Genomic DNA, 21342 nt, shown 5'->3' on the forward strand with positions numbered 1-21342 from the left:
GCAGAAGGGAGGAGTGAGCGCCGGGGAGTCGCGGCCCGCGCGCCCACGCCGGCTTGCGCGCACCCGCCCGCGGATCCCGCGACATCCGTGGGTGGGGGGTGCCCTCGGGACTGGAACCCAGGCTGGCCCCGGGTAAGGCGAGCGGCGTGGGGGGCGCCTGGACATAAATCAAAGTGGGGCTGCAGCGTGGGAGCTGCACCTTGGCGACAGCAGGGACAACCCCCCGCTCGACCCGCGCAACATCCCCGAAGGTGTCTTGGGGGCGTTGGGGAGAAGGGCTGCAAGAACAGGGGGAAGGGAAGCCGAGGCAGAGAGGAGAGAAATCACTCATCACAGGCAATATTCACCCCGGAGCCGGGAAGGGAGGGGCTGCTCAATGTCTGCGATGGAGCCCACCATTTAAGAACCAGGAAGCCAAGGGTCCCTTCCCCGCAAGTCAAGCCCCATCTTTTACCCCTCTCGGGGTGCCCCGGCAGGGATGGGGGCTGGGGGGCGAGCGCGCTCTGGGAACAATGTATTGCGGGCTCCCCGAGCCTGACCCCCGCCCCGCGTGGTAGTAAGTGGGGATCCACGTGGTGAGCGCGGCCGCCGGAGCTCACTCGCGACGCATTTCCATAGCGTTGGGAGACGCTGTGTGAGCTGAATTAGGAAGTGGGGCAGCCATCTGCAACTTACGACAACATTTGTGATCGGAAGAGGGCAGCCACATGGATCTTTCCCTCCTCTCCCTTCCCATCTGGTTAAACGTAAAAAGTAGCCAAGTGCACAGGGTAAGGGCCCAGGCCGGCGCAGGCGGGGGTCCTGGCTGGGCGCTGGCTGCTCCCGGCGGCGGCGTTTCCCCGGCGCTGGCCGCTGCCCCGGCGGGCCCCCGTCTGGGTGCTCGCCTTCCCTGGATTCCACACATTTCAGCGAGCCTCGTAAACACAATGAACCCGGCCGCTTGGCAGACAAGTACCGCGGATTTAAGGTGGCAATTTGTTTACAACTTTCCCTTTCCCCTCAGGCTCTGAGAAGAGGTGGCTCAAAAACTAAAAAGGAAGAGGGGAGATGCCCTCTTCCAAGGATAATTTTTAAGAGGGTAGAGATCTCATGTTCAACAAAAGCAAAACCGGCTGCCAAAAGAGGAAACCACCTTTATTTCGGCTCCCTCCCCCCCCCTCCTTCCTCTCTCCGCCTCTCTCCACTCCGCCTCCCCCTCCAAGATGTTAAGAAATGTGGCAGCATTACAGGGGTTTAGGTTGCAAATAGGGGCAGGGGCGCGGGAGCAGGGGGCTACGGGGCTGGGGGCACTGGGCTGTGCCGCGCTGAGGCCGCCCTCGAGGTGGTCCTCTGTGGACCGCTTTCCAGTGCTCCGGAAAAGGCTTGCCGGGGAGGGCGCGTACACACACACACACACACACACACACACACACACACACACACACCCTCCACCCCCTGCGGACCTCAGACAGCCCTTTCCTCCTAGGACCGGAGGGAGGGTTTGAATTTTTCAATCCCCACTTGTCTGCTTCTTTTCCTGGAGAGGTGTGTGTGTGTGTGTGTGTGTGTGTGTGTGTGTGTGTGTGTGGCGGGGGCGATCCCAAAGAGGAAGAGGAGGGAAGAGAGAGTGGGAGGAGAGGAGAGAGTCTGAAATGCACCTTGGAAATCTGCTCCAGAGCGAAGGCGGCGTCGCAGTAGCTGGGCCGGTGCAGATAGTCCCGGTCCAGCGCGGCGTTGCGGCGCAGCCCCCCGGTCCGTCTGCGCCTCCCGCCGCCGGCCGGCCGGCCCGGGGCCCCGCTGCAGCTGCCGCCGCCGCCGCGGTCCTGGGGCTCCGCGGCGTTACCAGCCGAGGCCATGTTGCCGCCGCCGCCGCCGCCGCCGCCGCCGCCGCGGGAACCGAGGCTTCCCGGGCGGCCCGGCGCGCTGCTGCCGCCGCCGCTGCGGGCTCCCGGCGCGCCCGGGCGCTCGGCTGGCGAGGACGCTGCTGGCCGCCGGCTGTTCGGGCTGGGGTTGACAGACCTGCTGCTGCTGCTGCTGTTGCCGCTGCTGCTCACACGGCGGGCGCTGCTGCCGCTGCGGCCGCAGCCGCTGCCGGGGAGTCAGACCCTGCGCCATCCATTGCCACATTGCGCGGGGGTCCCGAGGTCCCTGCGGCCGCCGCTGCCCACATCCAGTTCTCGGGAAGGCGAGAGCCGGCGCGCGGAGCCAGCCTGTCCTTCGGGCGCTCGCGCGGAGCTCCTCGCGGTCCCCAACTCCCCCTACCCGCCCCCCGCCCCGCGCCGCGACCCCTTCACTGCAGAAAGCGCCAGCAAATCCCCGCCGCTCCCGCCGGCCTCGCAGTCTCCCTCGGCGCCTCCCGGGTCGCCCGAGCGGCCGCGGAGGGTAAGCGCAGAGCCACTGCCGCAGGGTCCGTGGGTGCCCGGCGGGTCTCAGCGCTGCCGGGCCGGGGCAGCCGCCGTCGCCGCTGCTCCCGCGGCGGCTGCTGCTGGCGGTGGCGGCTCCTGAAGCTGCTGCTCGGGCTGCTCGGGCTCTGGCTGCTGGGTTCGCGGTGGCTGTTCGGTCCCGGACTCTGCTTTCTTGTGCTCCTCGCCGACCCGCTGGACCATTCTGCCCCAGTGCAGCGCGCCTCTCTCGCTCCCGGGACCTGGGGACTCCGCTCTGTGTGTGTGCAGCGGGCAGCGGCCGCAGCAGCTCCTTGATTCAATAGATGAGATGGAAGAAGAAAAAAAAGAACTCTCTCCATTTGGAGAAAGAGGAGGAGGAGGGGAGGGGGTGGAGGGGGAGAGACCGAGCGAAAGAGAAAAAGGCTGGAGCTCCCGCCCCCGGGGCTGTCAGATGGCTTGGGTTTCTGCGACGCGATTGGCTCGCGGAGGGCAGAAATTACTCAGCAAACATGACTATTATTAGCTGCTTAGCAACAGCTCACCAAAGTAGAGAGACCACCCAGGTAGGCAACCCCAGTGTGTGCATCCCCGGCTTCGGGGGGAGCCTCCGAGAGCGCCAACCTTCTCGCATGCAATACTTCCATTAAGGAATGCTCCCCCCTCCCTTTTCTTTCTTATTTCTTTTCTTTTCAACAGTGTCTTCTTTTTGTAAGACGCCTTTTGCGCGCGCACACACACTCTCTCACACACACACATCCACGAGCATTTGCCTCGCGATAGACACGGGGGGAAATGTAATATTTTTTTAAGCGCTTAAACAATTTCTGAAATTCCTCAAAGAAAACCCTTTCAGAGGCACCTTGGCCTCAAGCTGCAGCAAATACTGGGAGGTCCGGCTTGAATTCCCAGGCCTGCACCAATAATGACAGGGTGGTGGATAGTGCGCCAGTGTGTGCCAGATTTTTTTTTTTTCTCCTCTCTTTTCTTTTCTAACTAAAGAGAAGACTTAGGCTCTCGCAGGGAACAACGCCTCGCATTAAGATAAACAAAATGGAAAGTTAAAGAGGAAAGTAAGGACGTTGGGGAAAGCCACCCTTTCTTAAAATCCTCCCCCCCACCCCACACCAAAACCCACGGCAGCACAGTCGCCGTTTGAAGGAGTCAGTGTTTTAAAAACGTGGAATCCAGACACCGAAGTAGTCTTGTGGAGGCAGAGGCGTTTTTATTTGAATCTTTAATATGACATATGCAAAAGAGAAACAACAGAATCTTTTTAACAATCCGGAGCAACGGAACTGTTTCCTTAAGAGAAAAAAGTTTTCCTATTTGGGGTTCGTTTGGACGCCCCCCTTTTATTACTCATGTGCCTTTGTTTACTTAAAGTCTGTTTTTAAAGTTTTATTATTTTTTTCAAAAATTGGTACGCATCCTGTTATATTTAATAATAGCGTGACGTTGGGGAGAATAAAGGCTTTGATGTTGGATTCATTCGAAACAAATTGTGCGCTGATTGCGAGGACTTGTCAGGACACTGCGGCCAGTGTCACCGAGACATCCCGGGGATTCGCTTCCCGTTGGGGAGGAAAACACGCGACCCTCTGAAGTAGATCCTGGGGCCACAAATTAAACTATCTACACAGTTCCGCTTTTTATTGAAAAATAGAATTTTTGAGGAGTGTAATTTGTTTTTCTTAAGTTTGCAAGTTATTAAATTCCTCCCTGAGATAGGGACCAGACCCCGCAAATTCGATTCTGCTTCCTTTTAGTATTTTTCTTTTGTAAAAACGTGGTTGAACTGCAGAGGGGGACCCCGCGGCAGCTAGAAGCCGACCGCAGCAGTGAATTGGAGCAGTGTGGCTTTAAGATGCACACGGTGTGTGTTCATTGAAAAAAAAGAAGAAAGAAAGGAGAGGAAAGGAAAGAAAGAAACCCAGATGGAGGGAAAGGGGGAGGAGCAGGGAGAAGGCGGAGCCCATGCGGCCACGTGACTCAGGGCCGGGCCAGCGCGGCGCGCACTCGGCTGCCGGGAGGCCTAGGCGCGCGCGTGCCTCCGCCTGCGCGCGCACCTGAGCTCCGGGACTCCCCGCGCGGCCCAGGCGGAGCAGGTAGGGAAGTCGGTGCGCTTGGCTCGAGCCGGGCGGACTCCAAGTCTCCAGCGCGGCCTCCCGGGAGCCCAGACGAGGCTAGCACCCCGCCGGCGCTGACGGACGTGCCGAACGCGCCGTAGTACATTCCTGAAGGCGGTCCGGCCCCCTTACGTTGCCCAATGTCCGCGCGGCCTCCCTGCAGCCGGCCAATGGCCGAGCGCACGGGTTCCCTTCCCATTCAGCTGCCGGGCGTCCGCGGCCCCTGCCCGAAGGGGACTGCAGCGGGGCTCGCCGGCCACCCGGGCGGCCCACGCGGTTCCTGCGGGGGGCTTGTCGGCAGCCCTCCCCGCTCTTTTCCTTCCTCTTTGGCGGTTTCCCCCTCCCTCCTTTCCCTTTTCCTTTCTTTTTCCTCTTTCACGTGAACCCTTTCTCCTCCCTACTCAGCCTCCCCACCTTCCTTCTAGCTTTTTCTCCGTCTTGGTGTCAGTGGGAGGCCCTGTCTCCTGAATCCCAAACCGGCGGAACGTGTGGGGGACCCTGGGCGGAATAGGGTGGCTCGTAGAATAGAGACAAAGACAGTAAAAGTGTCTTGAGGATGTTTTCGAGATCAACAGGAGGACCGGAGCACTCGGCTAGCGCGGAAATTCAAAACCCAAAACTCTGAAGGAGCACGTGATTTTGTGCGCAGCTCTGGGAGGGCTGCTAAAATCCAGAAGGGAAGGCAAGCACCGTGCAATTAAAATGACACTACCTTAAAATATAATATCAAAGGAAGATTGGGCTCGACACATAGCAAGTTTAATCTTGAAGCGATATCCTGATCTTTATTCTGTTTGATAAAGAACATAAAGCAGGAAAGGTGATTCATTCTACCTTTTTTTACTGACTGGTTCTGCAGACGTTTCAAGTCAAACTCTTAAGTGCTTGCCGCTGGAAATTATTTTTCAGAGAATTGGGGGTTGTGCCCCTAGTTTTACATGTCAGTCTTTTGATATTTGAGTCGTGCTGTATGTATGTAGCAAGGTAATCATGTAGCCATAGGTTGCTATTGCTATGTTTGTCTTTTCACATTCCTTTACAGCGTTTGAGACCAGAACATTAGTTGTGCCTCCTAATCTTTTATTTATAGCAATTTTAGTATAGCCACTTGGATTATGGAATTCTAAACTGAAATTATAGGCTATGTACACATCATGGTTACTTATTACTCTCTGCACGCAGCTGCATATCCTCTCGTTCTGACTGCTTCTACATGTGCACCATTTCAATGGTAAAGCCTCTTCCACTCGGGCTCATTTCCCTCAGTTTGACTTAATTCCTAAACGTTTTGAACATTGATCTCCCGGGTTTTCAGCGCCCTCAGCCTCCTCACCCGCTGTTTGATAGGTTAACTTTTCAGCATCTCAGACAATAGTCCAGGCCTGTAAATTCTACCCATCGGTTCCAGGACGCAGTCCCCAGCCTGGGCTCTAACAAGCGCTATCTTAATCTCCCCACCCCCACCCGCCGCTTCCCCTGTGGTCTGCTTTTTTCATACACAGAGATGAATTACTTTGAGGATCTAATTGGCCTTGTTTCTGTAACGTTTTAAGAAAGGGAAGAGGAGCCAGTGTAAAAGCCTGCTCGACTTGGGTGGTCAGGGCTGAGGCTGCCCCCAATTTGCCTCATTGCTGATGCATGCGAGTGCGACATTCCCAGCGATAATGTTGTTCCTAATCAATCTGCCCTTATTTACATTTGTAAGCGTTGTCGGCTTTAATATGCATGCCCTGTGCAGGGGACTGCTGTGCCACACCGGGTTTGTTAACTTCAACTAGCCATAAGGATTCTCCAGACCTGAAATGAGGCTGGCTGAAGCAGCCAGGCCTGGGAAGGTGTCTGCTAGGAAGACAGTCCCTTTTGGCCTTTCTGCAGGGTGGCTCCCCTCCTGAGAGTTACCAGATAAGTGAGAGCTTGGGGCCTTTTCAACCAGCAGGAGTTGCTGGCCTTCTTTGGAGCAACAGTTGAGTGCTGTCTTTCCCCTTTCCAAGTAAAGGGGGAATGTATCGTCTCTATCAATTGTCATTTGGGTCTCCCCATCATTATCCAAGACTTCATAGGAGTCTGTAGTTTTCAAACAGATATTCTTAAACTTTTAAAATCTGAATCCTTCATATATTTTCCCTTCTCCATTCCAATACTTCAAATATCCATGGCCACACCACACACATCTCAAAATTGACATCCAATTATCCAAGTGATAACACTGGGAAATGAAATCTCTGCCCTTTGTATCTGGACATTGCAATGATAAGCAGTTGTGGACTTGGCTGAGTAATGAGAAACCATAGTGAGATTTGACTTTTCACTGGTTACTCAGATGAGACTAAATGGGTCTTTAAAATCTAGTGTGATTTAGCTAGTTTTTGCAGAGTAGAAATGAATAAAGGGGTAAATGTATTCCAGTCAATTGATCTCTGGGCCATGTTATAATTTTGCCTGAGTTTAATATTCTTTTCAAATGCAAAGAAGTGCAAGTATTATATTAAGTCCCACAGTATGCCTGTTGAGAGACTGGGATGGGGAGAGGAACTGGGGATTTGATGTAATGTCTGTTTCTGGGTGGGGAGCCCAGGGTGCAAGATGTGAGTGATGGGCCAGAGCCTGAACAGTTCAAAGCAGGTACCTTGGATAACTAGTCTATTCTATTCGAGCAAGTATGCCACCATCCACCACATTTTCTTGGCTCCCTAAGAATGCCTTATTATTTTCTCATTGGCAGCTTTTGTATTTATTTAAAAGGTGATGGTAGAAAATGAGTCTAAAAGGTTTCAGGGGTGGGGGTGAAAAAAAAAGACTCAGCAGCCACAGAATGTGAAACCCCTAAGTATGACTCCCCTCCCCTTCCCCTTCTACCTTCTGTTTCCTCCCCTATTCCCCCCTCCCCAGGACTGGAGGAAAGGGAACAGCTCTAGCCAACTTGTCAAAATAATGCTGCTAATTACCCCTGATCTCCTTTAATGGGAAGCTGCTCCCAATTCCACAAAGGAGTAAATGAGGGGTCTACAGCACAAACCCAGGAACACTGGCATTTTTTGAGTCTGTAGTGAGCCTGGGGTGGGGTGGCAGAGGGGAGATATCCTGAGAAGATCCCAGAAATCTCCACATTTATTACTCCAGGTTCAAATACTAGTTTGAAAAGGGGAATTAGACTTTATGCAGCAGAGAAAATGTCCAGAGCCTACAATGAACTTGAAAGAAAACACAGCATTGATCCTTGTATTGATTCCCCCCTTCTCAAGTATCTTCTTACCCACATTGCTCCAGTGGATAGAGATGTATTCTGGAAAGACCCAGACTTTGAACATTTTTTCCTCCATCTCTCTCTTGCCTCATCTCTATCTCCCCATCTAATATATCTGTATCAAGCTTTGCATTTGGCAGAAGGCACACCATTCATTTCAGTGATCTCTGCCATTGGGTCTTGCATGAAAAAGAAGCTGAGCAACATGATCCCTTTGACCCACTGCTGGAGCAACAAATTTATTAGAGATATAGGCATGAGAAATGAAAGGGAAGTAAAACAATTCCAGCTTATTGTGTGTCTTTCTTTCATACTGCTAATCCGGTTTACACATCACGCCTACATGTCTCAATAGGGCTTTATACACTGTGGCAGAGGCGGGAGAAAATAAAAGGTGTGTGTGTGTGTGTGTGTGTGTGGTGTGTATGTGTGTTTGTGTGTGTGAGAGAGAGAGAGAGAGAGAGAGAGAGGAATGAGGATAAAAACAGGGAAGACAGATATTTTAATCCATATTGTTTTGCTATCTGTAGAAAGTTGAAGACAATTTGTAAAAACAGCCTCCCCCCCCCCCCCCCCCCCCCCCAAATCATTCCAAATGGTGTGAACTCCTATTCAAATAGCTTGTTAGATTAGGACTAGATTATAACCAGAAATTAGATACACTTCTCACAGTGAGTTTGAAATGAAGCTAATACCCCAAATTGAGAATGGGTCTATTGGTGTCCACCTTGATTCAACATTTTAATATAAAAAGGACTTGGACTCAAAGGCATTTTACAGCCTTGTGGAAGGAAGCTGGGTGACAGCTGGAACACACACAAACTCTCAATTGAAAGCCCCTTGTTTTACAACATGGGTGCACAATGCACCTGAGGCAACAATTTATCCTGAGGTACCACCCAGAAATAATAAGTTACAGTAACAAAGGATGACACCAAAAAGCATTGTCTTTCTTTGTGGAGGCAATTAATTGCATGTTGAACTACTGGAGGAAAAACAAAACAAAAACGGAACACACACAGAATGCAATAGTCCTGAAAAAGCACTATTGTATTTCAAGACCTCAGTTACACAATTATTAAAATTTAGAGCCACCCATTGTGGGTCTTTATTTCTGTCTAGTCCTTTTAGATTTCCCCTCCCCGGGGAGGATAAAAGCGGAAGAAAGTAGTCTTCTCTCCCAGGTCTAGGAAAAGATTGGTCTCTGGGTGTCTTCCATAGACAACAATCCATATGGTTCTTCTTAGGTGTTGTAAATTGACATCTGAAAACTTTGGACTGATTGCTCATCCACACACTAGGAGTCATTTTTAGCATGAACTTAAATACCTGGAGGCATAGCACATGTCATCCCAGAGGTACAGTCTCTGGAGGTCCTGTGGGCCCAGTGTGGCATCGGGTCTAAAGGGGTTTGAATCAGCCCACCCCACTTCAGGACTCCCCTGAGGCCACACTCAGCACCCGGCTAGCCGGCGACCTCTCTAATGGGTGGCAGGCACCAGAACGCCCGATTCCGTGGGCGCAAGAGTCAACACGTACCTCTCTCCCACCCGTGCCCCCTTCCTGAACTCAGAAAAGCACCTCTGGCCCTTTTTCCCACCTACGGCGGAAGGAGGGGGGAATGTGTGAGCTCCGGGCTTTTAAGGTGCTTCTCTCCTAGCCCAGGGTGTCGCACTCCAGGCGTCCGGGTGTGGGTGCGGGAGCGTGCGCCCGTGCCCTCCAGCAGGTCTCCACCAGCGCCTCCGAGACGAGAGGACTAGGTCCGGTGCGCGCGCTCCCGGCCCGCACCCTCCCCCCGGCGCTGTCACTCTCCGCACCAGCCCTTCCGACCCAGCTCTGCCTCAGCTGGCGAGTCGGGAGCCACCAGCAGGCTGCGGAGCGGAAGCCAAGGTGGCGACCCTTTCAAGCGTGAAAATGGGATCCCAGGCGACCCCCTCCGTGAGAACTCCCCCCGGAGCCGTTCCCCGGCCGGGCCCGCCGCCGCCGTCGGCCCCCGCCCCGCTCCGCGGGGCCGGCCTCGGGGGGCGGGGGCCCGGAGCGAGCGAGCGAGCGTGGAGACGCGGGCCGGCGCTCCCGCGCCCCGGCGGCGCAGCCCACCCAGCCCCGCGGCCCGGCGCGCCGCCCCCACCCCCCCTTCCCGCCCGGCGCCCGGCCCTCTGTCCGCCGCGCGGGGCGCCCGGCCCCGCAACCCCGCGGCCCCGGGGGCGCACGCGGCGCGAGGGCAAGGCGGCGGTGGCGGCGGCGGCCGCGCCGGCTGCACTCACCATAGCCGGCCGTCAAGCCCTGCCCGGAGCGCGGGTGCCGATGGCGCGGACGCTGGGCTTGGATTTCACATCAATTCCTTTTTTCCCCTCGCCCCCCTTTCCTGGTCCTCCGCTCCTCCGTCTTCTCCCCGTCTTCCCTCGTCTCCCCCTAGCCTTGTCGCTGCGGGTCTCTTTGTCTTCCCTGTCGTCTTTTTCTTCGTCTTCGTCTTCGTCTTCTCCTCCTCCTCCGTCTTTACAAAAGGAACGGAAAGTGTAAAAACCCCGGCGCGCTGGGCCGCCGGAGGCTTTCGGCGGAGTGCAGCGCGGACTCACAATTACAAGCCTGTTTCTATTAAGCAGTTCCATGGCCCTCGGCGTGGGTGGTCTGCCGCGCCATAGGCAGGACCTGTCAGGGTCACGTGACAGATCCGAAAACTTTACCCCTTTACAATAAACTCAAGGAAAGCAAAGTAAACTCGAGGAACGTGCTATCAGCACAGCCCTCCTGGGTAAACAGGCGCTCCCCTCCCCGCCTTCCTGGGAGGCGCCCAGCCGCGCGAGCTCCTGCGAGCCCCGGCCGCCCCCTCCCCGCCCCCCGCGGCCCTGTCTGCGGGGGGCCGCTGGGCGGGGGGTCTCGGCTCGCCACCTCGCCTTCCCCACCCCACCTTGTGCTCCGTCCCCACCCCCACCTTATTTGCTAACTTTTAGCCACTTGCCCGAACCCGGGGGCGGGGGTTGCTAGGGGAGCGGGGAAGCTCACTGCAGCATCCCCAGCGCTCCGGGAAGTGCGGGGTGCCCAGAGCGCGGCCGAACACCACCACCTTGCCTGTCCTCAATTCTCAAAGCCCTTTCCTGCTCGCATTCCCACGGAAGCCCTGAGAAGCTGGGATCATTCTGGTTGACAGGCCCACAGGCTGACAGGGAGGCAGAGAGCCAGGGAAGCCGGGCAGATAACAAGAGCCTCCCTTGGGGAAATGTTCAGTGCACCAAGATGTATGTAGATTCGCGTCGTTTCTGTCCGAGGTCCCTGGGAAGCTGCTGCTTCTGAAGAGCCCAAGGTGGAGTCCCTCGGAAACCAAGATTGGTAGCTGGCTGAGGAATTACTAATTGATATTTGCTTTTTTTCCCTTCCAATTACTGTGGTTTTTGGGGTATGCCACCCAAATGCTCCCACCCACGCTGCTTTCCCAAACGAGGCAAGCTTGGGTGATGGGGTTAGACGGAAGTGCCTCCATGCGGAAGGGCTCTCAGCCTCTTGCCCTAAATGGAAAGTCCTATTCCGGAGAGACCCTGCTACAGTGTTTAACATTTCATCTGCTCAAACCTGCAGGCTACACTTGTGTTTCACACACAGATGAAAGGTGCTATTTTAAATGGTCCACATTATGAATATAGATGAATTACAGATGAGGGGGAGGGTAAGATAATTTCTTGAAAATATAAAGAGTTAACTAGCTGCCCTTTAGGTAAAACCAGCCTTTTCTCACATCATTCTGGGCTGACAGTGTGATTAGGGAGGGGTGTGTGTGTGTGTGTGTGTGTGTGTGTGTGTGTGGTGTTATTTAAAAAAAAAAAAAGCATACAACCAACCTAAGAGTCACAGTTTGTCTCCTTGTCCCAAAGATGATATTCCATTCTTTAACAGGGTTATTTGAGTTTCCAGAGTGCTTATGTTTGAGACGCACTAGGTAATTAAGCATTGGAATGCTGGGCAGCCCTGTGAATTAGGCTGGTCCAGAAAGTCACTTCATACCAATGGACTTAAGTAAAAAATGGTCTTAAATAGATATTATCTATTTATCCAAGCTGAGCAGGAATCCCAAGAGTCATAATAATAGGAAAAACAAACCCACCAACGTTTCACTCGGAAACACTACATTTTGGTGTCATATCAAAAGACTCTATTCAGAACCTCCTATAAACTTGGGTGGGGTGAGGAAGAGGAAGATATAAATACGTCTCCAAATAGAGTAGTCTAGAATTTGAAAGAGAAAGGGGGGGGGGGGAATAAGAAAAAAGAGAAACAGCTTAGCAAAGGATATTTAAAAGGTCCACAATATAAAGTCACTAGGTATGCTAATTTTGCAGAGAAATTCCAGCAGACCTTGTGAAGTTTGCCTTTCCTCATTAAAATGAGCCCCTCTCCCCACCCTCAGCAAGCACACTTGGCCACATGATCCTTGAGCATGTGGCCAAGGCTGATAATCAGGGGTGGATCCACGTTTGGTGGGGTCTGAGCTTATGCAGTGTGGGATGGGGGTGCTTCTTTAGGGACTCAAAATTACAAACACAAAAAAAACAGTCCTTGGCTTTGGACGGGGTCTGTGCAGGGAAGAGCCCTGAAGCTGCATGAGCCTCCTGTCCCCCTTTATAGTGCAGAACAGGGAGATTACAGACCTACCCAGATTTTGTGGTCTTACATCCATTAGTTAATACTGAATGTGTTCATATTATGTTCTATTTCAGTCAAATGCTTTATAATTGGAGCAAAGACAGTTTGAGTGTAAATAGTTTGAATTGGCCAGTGGTGATGTAAAGAAACAGGGAGAGAAAGCCTGTGGTGTTGGAACCTAAAAGGTCAGCAAGGAGGGGAACTCACTGGAAATCCTTTCTCCCAAGAGCAGGAGAACTCCCTGCCGTCTTTCCTTCCTCTGAAATCAGCCTTTGAAAATAATCTCGGTGCTGTCCCCCTCTTCCCTCTACTCCTAGATGCTAGAAATGTTAAATCATCAAGTCTGAAATATGTGTGTTCTGCAGGGCCCAGAGCCCCATATGTTGTTACCTTCTGGCATTTCTCTGAGACTCCCCACCAGGGCAGGCTCTTTGTCACCAAACAGTTGCCTCCACCCTTCTAAAGTTGTTTGTGCCCCATCCCTTCCTGCAAAACCAGCTCTAGCACTGTCCAGTCTGATAACCCACTTGGTATGGAGGTGTCAATGACTGACAAGGCTTCCAGGCAACAGAGTTCAGCTCTAGCCTGTGAGTCTGATAAGCCAATTGGCATCAAGGTGTTAATGGTTGACAAGGCTACTAGGCAATATTTTTGCAAGTTAACTTGGACTTGTGGTCCCATATCCAGAGAAGTAATTCTAAAGTTGGAGATTTGAGGGCATTAAGGCAGGACCAGAGGGAACATTAAGGACACATCAAAAGAGGAGATAACAGAGGGACTTCTTTAAACAGGTCTGAAACAAATCACATGGGCGTAATCAAATCTGTTGATGGGCAAGGTCATCCCTGGCTCTGCCTTTGTGACTATCTGTCGCCACTTGAGATTAAGTTGTTAACCTTGTTACTTACACACACACACACACACACACACACATATGTATGCACACAGACAAATTCTTTAGTTTTTAATGCTTGCATTGTAACTTTTTAAAAATTTATTAATTTTGAGAGAGAGAGAGAAGGAGAGGGGCAGGGTGAGAGGGAGAGAGAGAATCTCAAGCAGGCTCCACGCTGTCAGCGCAGAGCCCAACACAGGGCTCGATCGCACAAACTGAGATCATGACCTGAGTCCAAATCAAGAGTAGGACATTTAACTGAGCCACCCAGGTGCTCCCAGACACATTCTTCACTGTGTGTTCCCCTCTTTCCTGGCTCCCGCTAAAAGTGGGTGCCAAACATGTTCACTCAATCCCTCCCTCAGAGCAACCTCCGGCGACTGGAATGCTTCAGATGACTGATTGAGGGTTCAGAAGAAACATTTGTCCACATCTAAGAAGCTATCCACCACTCCTGCACAGTCACCTCAGGTGCAGCCATTCTTTGATCCTGGATAGACAGATCGAGCTCTCATAAAAAGCAATTTTGTTCAGTGTAGGGATCCCAGTTCTGAAATGAGCCACCCCCACCTTCTGCCTCCTTCCTGTCAGGAAGATACCCACAGCCAAGCCAACTTGAAGAGCGGGGGCTTTGAAGCCTGGAGGGGTAAGGAATATTTAAAGGTGGTTGGTTAGAATAAGGAGACTGAGTGAGCAATTGAATAGCAGTGCTGAGTATGCTGAAATAGTAAAAGGAGAATTGTTTAAACAGCAACAAGAAGTAAAACGGGATTGTAGAATAGAAGAATCCAAACAAACAGTTTAGAAACAAAAGGGGTGGGGTGAGATCTGTAAAGTGTGAAACCAAAGGCTCCAGGGGACCCCATTACTGAGTGGAGAGGCTCATGTAGGGCTCCTGTAGAGAGTCCACTTAGGACTCCTGATGACAGTCCCCTATGTACAAGACCTGCAGGGGACAAGCCTTGCCAAGGGAGAATGTGGTAAGAAATGAACTGCCAAAGGAGATTTTTAAGCTGTGGGAGGCAGGTGTGGCCAGGCTGGCTGGTGGGGAGGGTGACGGTGGTGGCTGATGGGTCAGGGCCAGGAGAAACAGCTGATTGCAATCAAGCAGGTCCAAAAAGTTACCATGAGGTTCTAATTGTACCTAGGAAGACTAAAAGAGATATTAAATGTGGTATATACAAAACAAACAAACAAACAAACAAATAGCCTCTGTCTGACACAAAGGGCTGTTTTACACAATTGGCATTATTGCTACTCAGAATTCATCATTTGTCATGACTGAGACCGGTGGGAAGAGGCACAGAACCGAAATGCATTTACCTAAGCTACGTGCTTCAAAATCTGGGGGCATGAGCCACAGTTCATTTTTCACGCTGTGAGTGAGAGAGTTTGTGTGAATCAAGGCTCCGTGTGGGTGAGCTTTTAGGGGGAAGGGTTGAGGTGTAAGGGGTGAAACGTTCTTGAGCCCTGTCACGGTGCTGTGCTCTGGGGGGCCAGTCAGCCACAGGCGGGACTGTTGGTAGCTCTGAAGACCCCTCCTACGTATAGACAGTTCTCCTCCTTGTGTTTGTGGGGTAGACCCCTCTGAGGAACAAGGGCCTGGAGTGAAGGTACGTTCTGTTTCCCAGCAGCCCCATGGGGAGGGCCCTGGGGCCAGTGGCACCTTCTCCTGCAACCATGACCAGTTGTTGATGGAGGCCTGTTTTGTGGGAGAAGGGAGTGGGAGCCTGGGTCTGCCTGCCCTGCCATCTGACCCCACACTTGGAGCCTTCCCATCTACACCTGTATCAGATTGCTAGGGCTGCCATAACCAAGTACCACAGACTGGGTGGCTTAAACAACAGATTTATCTTCTCGCAGTCCCAGAGGCTGGAAGTCCAATATCAAGGTCTTGTCCAGGTTGGTTTCTTTGGGGCCTTTCTCTTTGGCATCTTCTTAGGTCATCACGTAGTCTTCCCTCTGTGCGTGTCTGTGCCCAAATTTCCTCTTGTGAAGACATCAGTCATATTGGATTGGGACCCACCATACGGGACCTCATTTTAATTTAATTACCTCTTTAAAGACCTTAACTCAAAACACAGTCGCATTCTGGGGTACTGGTTAGAGCTTCAACACAGGAATTTGGGGGGTATATAGTTCAGCCCCTAAAAACACCCAAACGTTGAAAGGAGCTGGCTTGGATCTGAAGGGCAAGTTCCTGCAACTATCAGAGTGGGGAACAGGGTGGACAGGACCTGGGTGCTTCTTGGCTTCTGGGGCGAGGAGGACCTGACCCACCACTTCCCAGGAACCTGTGCACACCTCCGCCAATCTGACATGGGGTGACACATTTCCGAGGAATGCTGGTGGTCTAAGAAAATGGCTTTAGGCACGCAGCAGAACTCTAATCCCCCCACAAAGAATGAGCCCTGTTAGGCTAATTATAAATCTGTCTTCTTTATTTATTGCTGCAAGTTCCTTCAGGCAGTGGTTTCTAAGGCTGGCTGCTCATCAGAATCACCTGGGGAGTTTAAAAACAGAAACGAAGAAACAAAACGAGATTCTTTGCTCCCATCCCAGAGCTATAGAATCAGAGTCTCAGCCCTGGGGAACTGACATTCTTCAAAAGAAACTCCTTAGAGAAAGTGTGGTAAAATGCTAATGGTAGGATCCAGGTTGGGTATTCACTGTAAAATCCTTCCAATTTTGCTGTATGTTTGAAGTTTTTCATATAAAATGTCAATGAGAAAATAAAAGGATACCTGGGTGATCCTGATACGCAGAAAGATTTACAAATATGTTCTTAACATTCTCGTCTCTACTGGCACTTGTCACCTTGCATTGTTGCTGTTGATTCATCAGATAACAGATTTGTGAGCTCCTGCTGCAGAGTCTTCTGTTGGGTGCTGGGAATTGGGGAATGAAAAAGCCATCTTCCTTAAAAATGCCATGAAATACTATCTCATATCCATCAGATTGGCCAAAAAGTTAAAAGTCTGACCATATCAAGTTTAACCAAGACTGTGAGTAGTGGGAACTTTGGGGCACCACTGGTTGGAGTGCAGGCTGGAAAATTGCTTTTGGAAAATAATTTGGCATCCCCTGGAAAGGTTGAATCCCATTCCTAGATATATCTATGCGAGAAAGATGAGGCCCTGGAGGTGCATTCAAGAACGTTCATAGCATCATCGTTTGTAATAGCATAAAATGGACATGACTGAAATGTCCATCAAAGTAGAAAAGGTAAACTATGGAGAAATCACACAATGGAATTCTACCAAGAGGTGAAAATAAACGAGACCTAGCTACCTTAGAGCAACAAGGATGAATCTTACAAATGTTATCTTGGGTGAAATACCTAGGTCAGATGCAATTCTCATAAAAATGCATACATAAATTCCATTTATACAAAGGTCAAAACCAGGTAGTACCTAGAAAAGCAAGAGCTTGACAAACCCTCTCAGGGAAGTGGTTACCTCTAGGGGTGCAGGAGGCAAAGGGATTGGGAAGCTTCAAAAATGATTCACTTTGGGGTGCTTACCTGCCTCAGTCAGTAGAGCACACGACTCTTGATCTCAGGGTCGTGAGTTCAAGTCCCACCTTGGGCATGTAGCCTACTGAAAGAAATTGTAAAAAAATTTCATTTTATTATTGTTCTTTAAAATGTACATACAGGTGACAAATATACTTTCGAATGCATGATCTATTTCATAATAAAAACATTTAAAAAAAGACATTATCCTGGTCCTAGACAAACTCATAGCAGAACAGGGTATGAAGAAGAACAATTAACTGTAGAATAACATGACTGGTGTAGGACCCAGGAGCACAGGGAATGTGAGTCTGAGCCCTGTCTCCTGAGAGGGCAGGGTCTAGGGAGGGGGATGCTGAGAAAAGGAAGAGGGTTATTGACCAGGTCAAAGGAAGAGAAAAAGGGCATTCTTGGGGGGTGGGGGAGGGGGAGAGCCAGAGGCACCTGAAAGAAAACCCTATTCTTAGAAGTCCTTATTTCTGGACCCCGACTTGGTTAAGCTCTGAGCTACCACCTTCATGCTTTTCCTGTATCAACATGACACCCTAGGTAAAGACTAGAAACCCGAGCAATCTTTTCCAGGGGAATGAGGCTATACAAGCTGAAAGTCAGGAAATGTGTATAGTTGATGGCACTATATGGGCTCAAACCTGGATTAAAAAAAAAAAAAAAACGCTGCATTATATAAGTCAACCAACTCTTTGATGCGATCATCTTACAATGACATTTCAGTTATTCTTTGTATGTAAGGCAATGTTATTAATTTACTATAAACACTATGAGGGGTTCTAAATGTGAGTAATAGTAAAAATCCATAAAATGGCGACCTCAACTCTCTTCCCTTGTGAATTTGCATGTTGATAGGATGTTTTATTAAGAAGTCACTTAGCTATGGGTAAAATGACAGACAGACTGCTTAAGAAATATTCAGTTACAAACAAGCATTGGCCTGGAGGAAGCCAAGGAGAAAGCAGCTTATGGATTGCAGTTCATTATTTGCTTATACAGGTGAACACTTCTGTTTAACCTTCATGATTTGAAACAGGCTACCAGCCCACCCACCACTGAGTGTTCCACTCATATCCCTGCCCCCCACCTCTTCTGCAGACATACAATTCTATCTGGCCCCACCAATCACTTCTTGATACTCTCTCTTCTGGTGTTTCTAGTGCTTTCCAACGTTTTCATGCCATGATGCACATAGAAAGAATTGGTACAACACAATGGAATAAACCGGCGGAGATGTGAAGGCACCTATCTGTGGGGGGCTTGGAATTTTTACATCTTTTTATGTTATGCAATTATAACAAAGATAAGTAACTAGATAAATAAATAAAAATTTAGGGAAAACATTATATATGAAATTTGTATAAAACTTTCAAATGAAAACTTTTCAAGTGTTTGACTGAGAAACCTGGACTGCCTTCCATGAATACCACTTTTAATGTCAGCTTTTATGCCTGAAATGACTGAGTAAGATTAAAATAATGGTCTCTTCAAGATGTTTAAATGATGATTTCTTAAAATTCTTCCTAGTTACCATGTTTTAAAACTTTGCATGAGCAAGTGGCAGAAATTTAAAACTGTTAAAAATTTTTTTTGTTAATGTTTATTTATTTTGGAGAAAGAGAGAGACAGAGTGCAAGTGGGGGAGGGGCAGAGAGGGAGACACAGAATGTGAAGCAGGCTCCAGACCCTGAGCTGTCAGCACAGAGCCTGATGTGGGGCTCAAACTCACGATCCGCAAGATCATGACCTGAGCCGAAGTCGAATGTTCAACCGACTGAGCCACCCAGGCACCCCTAAAAACATTTTTTAAGCATGCAAAATTTAGGGGCACCTAGGTAGCTCAGTCGGTTAAGTGTCCGACTCTTGATTTGGACTCAGGTCATGATCTCACAGTTCTTGAGTTTAAGCCCTACATCGGGCTCGGCAGACAGTGCCGTGCATGCTTGGGGTCCTCTCTCCCTCTCTCTCTGCCCACCCCCCCCTTGCTCACCTGTGTATGTGCACTCTCTTTCTCTCTCAAAATAAATAAAATAAACATTAAAAATTTTTTTAAGCATTTGTACCTGTTGAAATGAAAATCGGAACCACAATGAGATATCACCTATGTGTGAGGGGTTGGGATGGCTATTTTCAAAAAGGCAAGACATTACAAGTGCTGAAGAGGATGGGGAGAAAATGGAACCTTCGGGCACTGTTGGTGGGAATGCAAGCTAGTGCAGCCACTGTGGAAAGCAGTGTGGGGATTCCTCAAGGAATTAAAGGTAGAACTACCATATAATCCAGCAATCCTACTTCTAGGTATATGTCCAAAGGAAATGAAATCACTATCTTGAAGAGACATCTGTACTATCCCCATGTTTGTTACAGCATAATTCACAATAGCCAAAGTATGGAAACAGCCTAAATATCTGTTAATGGATGAATGTATCAGGAAAATGTGGTGTATATATAAGCAATGGAGTATTATTATTCAGCTTTTAAAAAGAAGGAAATCTCTCTCTACATAAAATAAAATAAAATAAAATAAAATAAAATAAAATAAAATAAAATAAAATAATAAAATAGAAGTGGTGCCTGGGTGTTTCAGTCCGTTGAGTGTCCTACTCTTGATTTCTGCTCAGGTCTTGCATGATCCCAAGGTCGTGGGATCGAGCCCTGCATCTGGGTCTGCACGGAGCATGGAGCCTGCTTGAGATTCTGTCTGTCTGTCTGTCTGTCTGTCTCTCTATCCTTCTACCCCCAGCCCCACTCATGCTCTCTCTCTAAAAAAAAAAAAAAAAAAAAAAAAAAAAAAAAAAAAAAAAAATTAAGAAGAAAGAAATCTTGCTATGCGGGACATGGGCAGATCTTGAAGGCATTATGCTAAGTAAAACAGTCAAAGAAAGACAAAAACTGCATAGTAACACTTATATGTGGAATCTAAAAGAATAAATAAATAAAAGTGGAACTCCTAGAAACAGAGCAGAACAGTGGTTACCAGGAGCTGGTGGGTAGGGACAGTAGCACAGAGCCCAACGCCGGGCTTCAACTCCTGAGCCATGAGATCATGACCTGAGCTCAAGTCCAGTGCTTAACCGACTGAGCCACCCAGGCGCCCCAAGGAAGCTCTTTTAAGAGAAGTAGGAAATTCAGTCAATAAGAGGGGGGAAAAAAAGACGTATTTTAACCCAAAAAATTCAATGTTTTTGGGTGGTAAAAAATATAATAAATTAAGTGGCCAGAGAAACACAAGCTTCTCTAGGGGAAACACTAGGGAGTGATAGTGTTGCAAACTGCTGCGTCCTGTCCAGAAGGACCGGCAGCTACTGAGTTCCAGCAGACAGAGTTTGGTCGCGCAGGGGTGTGGGTGCTGTATGGCCACACGTTCTGGTCCTTCAATTCCTTTATAACTCAGGACTTTTATAATCTCTATCTCAGTTGTCATGCTCTAGCCAAAATATCGCTCCTCTCCCTCCCATCCCCCACCCAAAAGGCATCAATGTCTGTCCATGCCTGGCACTCTATGTACACTCGTGTTTTTATTCTTTTCTCTTGGCCGGCTTACTCCCTACCCCCATTCAAGCAGTCGCACGGCTCCCTCCACCCCACCACCCCTCCCGCTGTCCTTTCGCTCATGCTCATTCTCTTCCTCACAGGTGCCTCTTGGCCCCCCGGCACTCAGGACTTCTCTCACGACTATTATAGTCTTCCAGCTGGTTCTCATGCATGATGACAAAATCCCATTCTTCAGGCACAGGTTTTTCAAGCAAGCCCTATGCCAAAAACCTTCAATCGGTCCCAGCACTTTCTGAAGGAAGGCGAATGCCCAGCCTAGCTGCCAGCACCTTCCTGTCAATGTCCATCCACAGCCTTGTCTAACTCAGTGCCTGCTCACTGACTGGAAGCCCTAACCCCAGGTGCTTCCCCTGGGTGACCTACTTTCTCAACTGTGCTCATGCCCAGACACCAATAATCGCTGCCTGGGTATTGCGCCACAGAGCCTGTAGGTTAAAACAAAACAAAATAAAACAAAACTCTAGGACTTTCTGGGGCTTTGTAACTTCCTGTGCAAAGGACAAAGGAGTTGGTGGAGGCAATGCGGTAATAGCTTTTCTCCAGACTGTTAAGCATTGGAAGTGTATGTAAATCTCACTCTCCAGTTTCTGCGTTGCTGAAAAGCGTCTGCTCGTAGGAAAGAACTTTTCTGTATTCTCATATTATCATGGGAAACCTTGCAACCGTTTTGTAAACAATTTTTAAAACAATTAGGCTTACAGATATTTAAACACTTTTTAAAAATCTTCATTGTTAAAAGTGTGGTAAAGTACACATAACCTAAAACGTGCCATTTTAGCCGTTTTTAAGTATTTGGTTCAGTGGCATGAAGTACATTCACACTGACGCGCGACCATCACACCATCCATCCCCAGAGCTCTTTTCATCTGTGAAACAGAAACTCTGTGCCCATGAAACACTAACTCCTTAACCCCTCTCCTCCAAGTCCCTAGGTACCACCATTTGACTTCTTGTCTCTACGAATTTGGCTCTTCTAGGTATCCCATCTAAGTGGAATCAAA

The 21342-nt window shown here is 49.7% G+C and overlaps 1 protein-coding gene across 3 annotated transcripts in view; it reads right to left on the reverse strand.

The window, feature by feature from the left end:
* Positions 1-1835, reverse strand: part of PTCH1 (patched 1) — a 63275-nt gene extending 61440 nt beyond the window's left edge. For 2 of the 3 annotated variants that reach the window (XM_042912800.1, XM_042912797.1), the window contains exon 1: positions 1638-1835. In XM_042912800.1, coding sequence (XP_042768734.1) covers positions 1638-1835 — 198 coding nt within the window. Of the gene's footprint in view, positions 1-675; positions 857-1637 lie in introns of those variants that run through there. The other variant, XM_042912802.1, reaches the window with a different exon arrangement.
* Between the last annotated feature and the right edge of the window lie 19507 nt (positions 1836-21342).

Source organism: Panthera leo, chromosome D4 (genome assembly GCF_018350215.1).
Source record: "Panthera leo isolate Ple1 chromosome D4, P.leo_Ple1_pat1.1, whole genome shotgun sequence".
NCBI lineage: Eukaryota > Metazoa > Chordata > Mammalia > Carnivora > Felidae > Panthera > Panthera leo.